The 12,439-nt window shown below is 32.2% G+C and overlaps 1 protein-coding gene across 1 annotated transcript in view; it reads right to left on the reverse strand.

The window, feature by feature from the left end:
• LOC130453163 (uncharacterized) overlaps positions 1-12,439 on the reverse strand; it is a 101,356-nt gene that overhangs the window by 11,466 nt on the left and 77,451 nt on the right. Inside the window, exons 11-14 of the mRNA XM_056792771.1 lie at positions 8,043-8,255; positions 7,701-7,851; positions 6,977-7,199; positions 1,034-1,166 (exon numbers count right to left, since the gene is read on the reverse strand). Coding sequence (XP_056648749.1) covers positions 1,034-1,166; positions 6,977-7,199; positions 7,701-7,851; positions 8,043-8,255 — 720 coding nt within the window. The remainder of the gene's footprint in view (positions 1-1,033; positions 1,167-6,976; positions 7,200-7,700; positions 7,852-8,042; positions 8,256-12,439) is intronic.

Consider the following 12,439-nt stretch of genomic DNA (forward strand, 5'->3'; position numbering starts at 1 on the left):
TGGGTTATCAGTTACAAAATACTGTGGTATTGTACTCAAACAGCACATTTTTGTATTTCTGAATTTGATTTAGATCAATAAATGTAGATATTTGTTGCGCAAACTACACTGTTTAGTAGTAGTCAAGTTCCAAGCTACTTTTCGCAGAAATTTCATGTCTGGTATGTTTATATTAACACACAACATCTAGAAGGCAGAGTTAAATATAAGAATTTTACATGACATCAGAAGTTTAAACTGATGAATTGAAAATTCATTATGGCACCAAAAGTGTGGGCACACAAAGATAGAAATACTAAAATATATGCTACTCTTCAAACACATAAAAATTCAAGTGCCCGCATTTCTGTTATTGTTATAATAAATCTTCGATTTATTTTTTAACTCTATTATTATCAACTTCTAGCGCCATACGTACCGGCCTTGTCCGCCTCTACCCATGTCTTGCACTCATTGTGAAGTATGGAACCCAAAAAAGTTAACCTTTACTCTCTTGGTGAAACAGTAATCAACAATATTATCCGTTTTAAATATTGGATTAATGTATTATTACCAATTGAGTAGTTAATAAGATTCTTTAATTGACTCATTTATTATCATCGGGAGTGAGTAAGTGAGCAAAATTTCAATCAAATATATCGACGGGAATTTATTGTAATATTGACTACGAAGTATTTATCATACCGATTGAAAGAAGTGTGGTAAAAATAGAACACTGCTTATGGATGGTCATAATCATCGGAATACATTTAGCCTTTTTTGTTTTTAAGATAAGAAATTTAAGTACGAAGAGCTACGAAAATCACCGTTCATGCTCTTGTGAACTTTCTGTTATAAATCACAGTTTCATTCACTTTGGTATTTGATTCTTTTCAATTCGATTTTTCGCTTCTAGTATTCTCATATAATATTCTGGACCATAAACGGATGCATGTTCCATACATTTTGTTATTTAAAAAAATTTTCTAGGTCATGTGATTCATAATACAATTTCTCAAGCATAATACTAATCAAGAAAATAGAAAATACTCACCACCAATACATTTATTGTACTGAATTGAAATACACTCCATAGTTTATTGGGATTATTCATATATATTATACTACTTATTGAAAAGAGTATTAAAAATGTGAAAATATAGCAGGATCTTCGAAGTAATCGTTTCCTGAAAATTAATATCAATCAAATATTTGACAAAATATATGGATAATTATTCTCTCAATCATGGTGAATATTTCTAATTCAGAATCAGAGGATCTGATCTTTATATCAATAAGCAAATGTTGCCCAGTATCTAATGCAAAAACATTCAATAGTTCTTTTAAAATAGATTGTTTGAACCACGGAAGCTAGATAATGAGAAGGACGGTCGCAATATATTGCAAATGCGTTCGAGAATTCAAGGATACATCATTTTCCTAGTTGTCTCACTAGAGCGCATCAGTGTTGATAGTGTCATGTTTTTTAAATTTCTAGAGCGGAATGCAGTGATAGTATTTATAAGTTAATCAATAAAAAGTTCAAAGTTCTTCAATCAATTTTTTAAATAATAATTATCATCGTTGTTTTTATTATAATTTAAGGAAAAGTAACAAAAAATCAACCGTGGTACAATAAAAAGTGTAATATTAAATAGAAGAATATTCGAATATATTTTGAAAAATTATTTATTGGCTTTTTGATTATAATTTCAAAAGGTTAATAATAGTAAGTTAATTTAATTTATAGAATATCAATATAATCACTTTATCACTTTTAAAGAAAAGTTTTTGAGAATTAAACACTTTTTACAGACAAAGTAGGATTTCAATTAAATTTTATTACAACAACCATTATAATAAAGATCTTGTTATAAAGTCATAAAGAACATGTGCTGAGTAAATTTTTAGTATTATGTTTAGTTAAGCATGTAGGTTGGATACCGTCTTCTAGCTCCTTATGGTTACATTTCTTCCCCAAACTTTGGTTCTGACTTCTTCTTAAAGTCTTCGAAATTTCTTGCAATGGGATCGCTGTAGTTTGGGTCCAAAAAATAATTCTGGAATTATTCTTTCCTTCATTGTAGACCAAGAGCCAGTGACAAATTTCAGGTGATCATTTCAAAAGTCACAAAACTTTCTACAGTAAATCCTCTATCCTTACTGAATATAAAAAGCCACTTCTGGCAGCCCTGTGTGGCCGAGGTAGACTACCATAATATTTTAAGGAGGGTAAGAAATAAGATTCATTTTATTTAACGTGTCAGTCAAAAAATTTTAGGAAGTTACTTTGGACAGTATTTTGTCTTCATGAAATTTTGGCCAGAGCATTTACATCTCTCCTAATTGTTGACAAAATGCTATAGATATTTATAAAAAAAATCGATTTTTGTCATTTCATCAGTCTTCAAATGGCAACAGAATAAATAAAATGAATAAACAATTAATAATATACATTGCCAGAATGAAATTCCATCACCAACAGTTTGCCAGTTGATAAATGTGTGTCAAAATTCATTTCTATTGGTTGAAGCAGTCGGAAGGCGAATATACACAATTTCTTCGAAATATTCCTGCTAGACAGTCTGCGATAAGAAGTGGGGTAGGTCGTTTGGTGAGATGTATTGAATTCATAAATTTCTTTAAATAAATTGAAATATGGCGTTCTTTGGACAATGGGCGCATGAAGACAATGAAATTACAAAGTGTAGTGAGAATAAAGGCAGATATGAATTTAATAATAAAGATTTAGATATACAAACACAGCAAGTTATTTCAAATATATTCGAATGTTTAAAAAAGGAAAATATTTATGCAATCTGATAATACAATCAAAATAAGAATTGCTGAATTAACTAGAGTAAATTATTTTTCCATTTATCGAGTAGTCACGAAAGGGGTTGCTGTGGATCATTCCCAGAACCGAAAAATATGTGAAGAAAAACTAAAATCAATTGACCAAGCTACTCAAGATTTTATACGTAGGACAATTTATTGTTTATTTAAGGAGAACAGGGTTGCGACATTAGAAACATGTATCAGTACGTGGTTTCAAACAAAAAAAAACTGAATAAACGGATGGCAATAACCGAAAGATTATTTGTGTCAGATAAAAAACTACCGAAGTTTTAATAGACTCATAATTTATCTAGATGAAACATGGTTTGACAGTCATGATGTTGAGTTGACAATAGTAAAAATTGCTGTTTGAATGGGCCATGTTCCAAAGGGAACGCATTATAATAGTACACACTGAAAGCAAAGACTCTTGCTTGCCTAATGCAATATTAATATCTGCTAAAAAATTAAAAACTGTGCACCTAATTATAATGAAGATATGACAGCAAAACTGAAAATGGTTTAATGAACATCCTTTACCTAACATTCCAGCACAATCAGTAATCGTTATGGACATCGCATCCTACCACTCGCGGCCACTCAAAAAACAAAGAATTGCTTACTATTATTAAAGATCTAATATATAACAAGCTCAAATTTTAGCATTTATAACTAAAAAAAATATACCTATTCCTGTCAGCGATCGTAAAAATGACCCAACAAACTAAAAATTGCTCACTGTTATTAGAGGTATAAAGTTAGAGAAAATTTATTATATTGAAAAGCTGAGCAAAGAACAGGGTCATACTCTTCTCAGACTACTTCCTTGCTATTGCAAATTTAATACTATAGAATTAATATGGGCAAACGTAAAATAAGAATTACGAAAATGTAATAAGTCTCAAGAGCTGAGGTTGTAGAACTTTCAAAAGTGATGTTTCAACAAGATTAGAAAAATCTGTTCCATTACGTTGCATTTTGAATCTACATCTAATGAAGTCCACATATGCCCAATAAGTGTTATCACTCTTACCCACAGGTTTCCATATTACTCTCTTACTTGCACTCGCACGGACACGTTTTTTGCTGTGGCAGACTGATGGTGATGTAATTTCGATCTTGCATTGTATATTATTAATTGTTCGTTTATTTTATTTATTGTGTTGAAATTTGAAAACTGATGAAATGACAAAAATGAATTTTTTTATAAATATTTCTAGCGTTCTATCAACAACTAGAAGAGATGTAAATGTTCTGGCAAAAATTTCATAAAGACAAAATAATGTCGTGACTAATTTCCTGAAATTTTATGACGGAAACTAAAATAAATCTTATTTCTTACCTCCTTCAAATTTCAGGGCAGTCTACTCCGGCAACACAGGGCTGCCAAAAGTGGGTTTTCATTTTAAGTAGATATAAAGGATTAACTTCCATTAAGTTCCATGACTTTTGAATTGAACACCTAAAAGTGGTCACTGGCTCTTCCTCTATTGGTGAGATACTGACGCAATTACCAAAACAAATAATTAATAAAATAATAGAAGCAGCCATAAGTCCTACAGAAATTTGGGGTAGATTTTCCAATGGGTTTATTGGTTGGAATTGACCGTCAGTTTCTGCTATATTCAACTTTTCTATCTTGTTTTATGGTCTGGTGTGAGTTTCACGGGTAAGGCTTCTGGAACGGACATTCCTTGAATAGTTTTATTTATGTAAAGGACGTCTTCAATAATAATTGGTTCTTCGGTTAACAGGACACTGGTTGATTCGATCAATCGATCTTGAACTTTAATAAGATGAACTATTCCTAATAATACAACTTTAGATGTTTCCTGCACAAAATCTTCTGTCTTTATGCATTTTTTGCAGTTATGAAATTAGAAGTTAGGCGAAATTAGAAATCCCGAAGGTACATGATTCGTATATCTTTGATAGAAAGGCATTTCTGGAGTAAATGTAAAGTAGTTCGTTTTTTAAAGATTGTAACTCCTCTAAAGTAAATAATTCAATATTTGTTATATCTTAATGAAAGAGGGTGATTGTTACAATTAATTTAATGAAGAATTCATCAATACTTTGAGTATAAATCAACATATAATATGTTGATTGCAGATACAAGTGCAATACTATTATCATCTATTTTCATTGATAATTCATTGAACCTAGCATCTAATGATTTACTTATTGGAATTTGAAGAGCAACAATATATATTATTTGAAGATCATAGTAGTCAAGACAACACCGACTTGTAGATTAACATAAAAATCCACTGGCTCAGTTTGTGATAATTTGAAGAAATATCTTTTTGAAAAAAAATACATGTCTAGTATTTATTAACCTGATTAATAAAAAAAATAAATATCTGCTTATATGAATCATTCTCCCACTCAATTGAAATATTTTAATTGATAGTTTATTACAAATAAAAAACTTCAGGTTATCTGTGATACGGTGGAGAATGATGTACATACTCGTATATCTCGTACCCAAATTACTATGGTTATGACGATCACTTGCACTGCTACTTGTGTATCCATTAACTACTCAACGATTTTCCATTTTTTTATGATCGTCACAACATTCCAATATTTTACAAATTTGGAAACTTACAAATACTACCGAACAATACTAACCAAATAGATGCCAATTTCCGGACATTAGCGAAAGTAGCGTCGCCCTGGTGGCATATTTACGAAAATGATATTTCGTCACATTACCGACGCAATAGCTGTTAAAACCTTATAGCGATCGTCCTACTTCTTATGGAGCCTTTCTCGTGAGAACATTAGTATGTCTACATACGAATATTCAGGTACACTTTCAACTATATTTTAGAAGATAACAAATATTTCATGGGTTTGTTAGATTTTTTGAGAAATCTAACAAATCTTTGCGGATATTTTATGCAGATAACAATTGCTTAAGACCAACAAATAAATTCAGAGATTAAAATATGTTTCAACCAATTTTTGGCATGCTGTCTATCAATTTCCAACAGTTATATGTTACATATTCTCGTTGTTTCTTCGTAGTCATGAAAATAATAATCCCATGTGTACAAACATGGTCCCAGAAATACCTGGACCAACACAGAAAATACAAAAATTTCTCTTTAGCTCCATAACTTTTCTTAGCGATGTTCAATAAGTTCAATAGATACACTTTTTATAATAAGAATCGTCAAGCTCCTCATATTAGCCATTAACAGTCGACATCACCTCTCCATTATTTGAATATCTTTGACCACCGAGCTATTTTTCCAAGTCTGGGAGCAGAAAATAATCCGAGGGGGCTAAATTTAGTGAATAGGGTGCATGAGGTAGTAATTCAAACTTCAATTCATTAGTTTTGACCGTTACAATAACAGATGTGTGAGCTGGTTATTTGTGCTTGATTTCTTCGCTTCTTCGTTGCAATAAGTTCGCATAATACTTGATAATTTTGCTTTTTCAAGATATTCAATGAAACTTTTCCCGGACGGTTTCTAAAAATCAAGCCATGACCTTGTATGAAGATGGAATGGTATTTGCCTTCTTTGGAGCCGGTTCTTCCTTTTCAGTTTCTGTGAACATTTCGATGGAAACATCTTCATGACTATGTTTTCTTCTATTGTGAGCAAACGCGGTACCCATCTTGCGCACGGCTTTCTCGTGTCCAAATTTTCAGTTAATATGCTATGTACAGCACTTTTTGGAAAGCCTACTATGTTTTCTAGTTCGCGCACTTTCAGTCGACAATCATCCAGTACCGCTTTGTGGATTTTCTTCAACATTTCTGGAATCGTCACCTCATTTGGTCGACCACTGCGTCGAGGTCGTACGGCCTCATTTAAACTCTGGTACCCAATATTTTACTGTTGATAACGAAGGGACAGTCTCATGCAGAGTAGAATCCAGTTCAGCTTTCATTTTAGTTACGATAAGGCGTTTCAAATAGAAGTATTCTACCACAATAACCACCTTTTTCCATGTTTACAAATTCACTGAAAACATTTACTATTGATGGCTATCAAACAAGTAATAAACAACGTGGCGTCTTCAAACTTGAAACATATGCTGTATAGAAAGTGTATTTTCTAATACAGTGGTTAGGTTTTTCAAGCAACTACTGCCATCTCTAAGTCAGGCCAGTTATTTCTGTGATCATCCCCTTACTTACCTTCTAAGTAGCGGTTTGGCATACTTCTCATTGATTTTCATAAGATTATCTAGTTTTTTCATTACAATCGTGTATATGAATGCAAAAAGGAGGGCCATCATCAAAGTTACACAAATAAATATATTAAAGGATAATGTTCCTTGAAGAATCCACCATGATTCCAATTTAACATCCATAGTTTTGTAGGATAAATGACTAGCAAACACTGTAATTACTGGAACTCCTGCAATAATGAAAAACGGAAATTAACTTCACTCTAAATCATTGTCCGCCTCGAAATTAATGGAATCTGATAGATATACTTCTGTTATCTCTCGTGTGTTAGAATTAATAGTTCTATTTCCAGGGTAGTCAATCAATATACAGTGTAGATGTGGTTTATTAAGGATATGTGTGACTTCGTTCAGACATTTTTCTCTAGAGCTCATAAATTCAAGATTGAAAAATAGACTTTCCAAGTTACACTGCGTTTATTATCTGCAATTTCATTATTGTTATGATCTATTTTCATGATAAAGAATAAATGAAATTTGTGTTATAACACTTTGAATCATGAAAATAACCCGCAACTTTCTACCGATGTATAGAAAAACTCTTATGTCATCACTCTATATATTACAAAGGAACATTTTGTTTCCATTTTATAGGTATATGATAAAAGAGTTATAGTATTGATTTTATTCGCAATCTAATAAATATACTAGAAAATTATCAAATTTATTACCTGAAATAATTCCAATAACAGTTTGCTTTGATGTCATAGATTTGGGCAATTCTATAAGTTCGGTAAAAATCATCAATAATTTACTTAAATGGCTAGATAATCCTAGGAGCATACTCGCTTCCAATCCAGCAAGAATCAACAAAAAGTATTTCTGAAATGACGTGAAAGATTACATATCTCTATTTAGTAAAACAAGTGACCAGTTGCATTAAAAAAAATGTGGATATAAATTGCAGTGGTATATTTCCAATGACAAAATACTACACATAAGCTATTATTGAATTTCTAAATAATAACATTCATAATTCTAAATCTATTTCAATATTTTAAATTTACAAATACCTGTGTTGGTTCTAGTAGAATAGCTGCGGTGAATACTACTTCAAATATAAATACAGATATGGAGCATTGCAATTTCAAGATGGTGATACTGGATTTTTGTTTGAGAAAACTTGAAACAGCCAGACATATTATAGCAATGAAAGTGAAGACAATTCCAAGAGCACATCCTATAACTAATATCAAGACGGTTGGTAGTGATTCTTCAGTTTTAGACTAAAAATAAGAAATAAGACATATTAGTTGATGAAATTTTAGTATATTTAGACTTGATTGTTCGTATGGATTCTATTTTATAAATTAATCGACTGATATATAACGATTATTTAACTATACTTGCAAGGGCGTCGCCAGCTTATGACTATGGGGAGGGGGCAATGGGGCAATATTGTGGAGGTAAAAAAAAAGATCGCCTGGTACAGTCGAGAACATGAAGTCTTTGTCTCGATGACGATTGTAATTGGAACGGTTCTAATATCAATATCAATGTATAAAACTTCACAAGCCCTCGATAGCATAATAATTAAATCAAACTTTCTAACACAGTAATGATTTATTTTAAGAAAAATAATATTATATTAAAACATAATCTGCGGGGTTTTTTTACAAAACTTTCAACCACTCCATCATTAAAATTATTTAGGTTTTTATTTATTATAGCTCTGTGTACAAGGAATTTGTTTCTTTATGACATAAACAACTGTTATATTTGTAACATTAAGTCTATCGTACCAAAATTGCTGCCAAAGTTCGATTTCATTCTTTATGTTCGGTAAATCATAAAACTGGGCAATATATTCACAAGTTTGTTTCAGAATTTCAGTTATCATGATTTGCATCTGCGCCGGGTGTAACTTAGATAATGCGAATGATGAAGATTACATATATCTCTATTTAGGGAGCTGATAATCCAGTCCGACTTTCTCTGCAACTGCAGCTTCCTTTATAATTTCGTCTGTCACTTTTTCCAAATTTTCACGATGGTTTTTAATTAAAAGTAAAATCCTTTTAATGTGTTTCGAGTCTTTGATCACGTCCAAAGCTATAGATTGGAATACGTTGACAACGGGTTCCATCAAGGCCGAGTATTTGGCTACTAGCATAATCCCGAGAATGAAAGAGATTCTGGAAGTAGCCGCATGCAGTTGGCACTTTTCAGTATTGCTACAATTTGAAATGAGCAGAGTTAATCGATATTAGCAGCGACACATGTTGTACGATGTAATGTGTTACAAACTCAAAATTTCTCATAGTTATGGATGTCCTGCGAAAACTTGGAAATTATATAATCTACATACAATGTTAATTTCTGTTGGCAGATTAAAATTGTCATGGCTTTGTCGAAGTCGGACTAATCTTTGCTTCACACTCATTTTTTTTGTTAAGCGCGTGCGATTGGATTTCCGTTTTCCAGCAGATAACAATGAGAATGTCATACATAAAACAATAGTAGACAAACCAAAGTCGCAATCGACTACAACGAATGGAAGAATGAAAAGCTTCTGTATTTTCATGACTGAGTTTTCAATTTGAAACGAAACAAAGACGCGAATTTGTTGATTTCCTCAAATTATCAGTCTCAAATTAAGGGGACGATTGCAAATTCTTTACTTCTCACTCGTGACGCCACCTTCGGTGGTGGTGTGGTGGTTGCTCACAAGTTGACCACAGATGCTCGTATAGAGCTTCATAAATGCTTTTATACGATATTGAACCTAGAAATCATAGTTAACAGCAGTGCGCCGGAAAGCAACTATAAACTTCTATGGGCGCTATTCTTAGGGTCGAGGATTGCGTGGGGGTATCCACTAATAAAAATTCGATATCTTCTTAAACTTACTATACACACATGAATATCAAACAAAACAATATACACGAAATTATATACAAAACGAAAAGTAAACTAAATCACGCGCGTTGAATCTCTAGAGGCTGCATAGCTCCACTAAAATCTAGGTATTCCAGATCTGATCGCTTCGCTACCCAATACACTTTAAATTTCTCTTCGATACAAAACTTCTCGCCACGGTACATGTAAGTGAGTTGGTTTCTCCTAAAACTTGTATCATGTATATCGGACAGGATTAAGTTAATTACATCCTACTGGAAATTAATGGAGATTATAAAAGAAATGTGACTTGAAATTCAGCGGTAGAAAGATTATTGTTTTATTGAGGAAGATGTGTGCCTGAACTTCTTATAATAAACGATATCTATAACTTTCTTCAATCCTTAATTAGAATATACCTTGTAAGCTCGTATTTCACTATATATTTCTTTATGTGATCCAACTAAGACCGTCGTGTACTTCAAATAGATTTCTACTCATCAAGATTGTGAGGTAAATATTACGGTGGAAATTTTACAAATTCCAAACCAAATTTACTGACTAAAATGAAGTTTTGATTGCTTCTTGTTAATATGTAGGTAGCGCTTTATAGATTGTACACTCGAAATATACATAAGCGTATTAAGCGTATTAAAATGAAAAGTTGCAAGGTCTTTCAAAAAGCCTCAACTGTATTGGTTTTTCTTGTAAATTGTCCTTTTTCAAAGCGTTTTTGCTATCAAGTATAATATATGAACCAAAGAAAAATTTCATTGTGATTAAGAAATATGTTTTCAAGATTGAAACTGAATTTTGAATTAGTTTCAACAATCCGCCGTACAATTAGAGTGAATGCTGAAAATGCTGTCCAACGATTTCTAGACAATGATACATTTTATTTCCAAACCATTACCCCAAGTTATATTTATCTGAGTTTAACTGGAAATATTCATAATTTGTATAATCTAATTCTAGACTACACATCATAATAGAATTATAATGAATTATTATAGCCGTGAGTAAACACCATACTAAGCCTACTACGTTGTATTGGAAGGGAGGAAGCATTTTCAACTTCTAAGAGCTAGCCATGTGATTTTTTTATTGTCAAGACGAGTTACGCTTTTCATGTATACTAATAGAAACTCATTCATAAGCGCGAGTAAGTATGCGTCTCTGTTCCCTCTTTCATTATTTTCAAAATAAACTCCCATCATTATTATTATTCCAGGATTAGTGTAGGAAATCGGATTACGTGGAGAATGGAAGCCACAATATAATTACGCACTCATATTTTATATATAACGACTTTGCGTAATATAGTGGACCAAATATTGCGATGGCAGTAGTTCTAAAAAATCAAAAATTACTTAGCTGTTATTGTCTCCACTAATTTGACTCATCCAAGAATCCTCTCACTGAGCGAGGCGCGAGTCTCACATATTGGATTTCCACACCTCTCAAAACATTCAATGCCGATAAAATCTATACCATACGCGCAAAACGCAAAGTTAAAATTTGGTTTATAAGGAGTCTTCAACTTCGGAGAGTGAAATTTAATGATGTATTTATGCAAAATAATGTAAAATATGTGAGAATATTGAAGAAAATCCAAATTTCTCATTGTATCCATATGCTAGTTGCGAAATTTCAGCATATTCTGATTGTTCTGGTTTCCATCATCATAGAGAAATTTACTGTTGTTCATTCTCTCTTTAGATCAATTTTTTCAATGCATTAGGGAGACAGAATTATATCTTAGAATGGTAGAATACACGATGGTCCAGTTACCATTGTGATCGTGATTTGATAATATTACTCTTTCCCATATTATTATTAAATTTATGAATAAATATTGATATGAACATTTTTAAAATAATTTGGAAGGTGGCTTCAATTCTCCCCAACACTTCTTACCCATGCTCATGAATTCAAAATAGAAGGATATTTCGAAGTATTTTGAAATACAGAGCAAGACAGCTGTCCAGTAAATACTCAGTCTGTTCAAACGAATCAAAATTTTAGACAAACAAAAAAACAATCACTTTCCAAACTGCATCAAAAGTTTTTTCTTCCTAAGAATACTGTTGCGCTTCATATTTTTCTTGACTAAATCTTCTCATAATGGTAACATCTTCTAGTTGTATTACATTCGATTCCAGCTTAATTGGAAAAAAGAAAGTTATTTAAACAAAAAAAATGAGAGTAGTTTGGTCAATGAGAGTTCTAGAGCAGATGGACAGTAGTCATCCAGTTTATGGTCTCATCCTATGATGAAGAAGTGGTGAAGCTTCTGGAGACAATCACAAGAAGTAGTGACGTCACAGTGGTGCAGCGTATTTTTTATATAATAAAAGTGTTGATGGTGAGGGTCGAACTCGGCTCGTACACCGACTACACCATTATTACTCGACAACAATGTATTCGAGATGGATGAGTCTAGAGGGTGTGGCGCGCCGCTCTTGTTGAAGGGAAGTGTTTTATGTTTCCTTTTGAGAAGTATTTCTGAACGTGCGCAATTGTGCTTAAAAGTTTTTTTAATAATAAATGTGAGAACATGTGTGTGCGTGTG

Source organism: Diorhabda sublineata, chromosome 2 (genome assembly GCF_026230105.1).
Source record: "Diorhabda sublineata isolate icDioSubl1.1 chromosome 2, icDioSubl1.1, whole genome shotgun sequence".
In the NCBI taxonomy this organism is placed as follows: Eukaryota; Metazoa; Arthropoda; class Insecta; order Coleoptera; family Chrysomelidae; genus Diorhabda; species Diorhabda sublineata.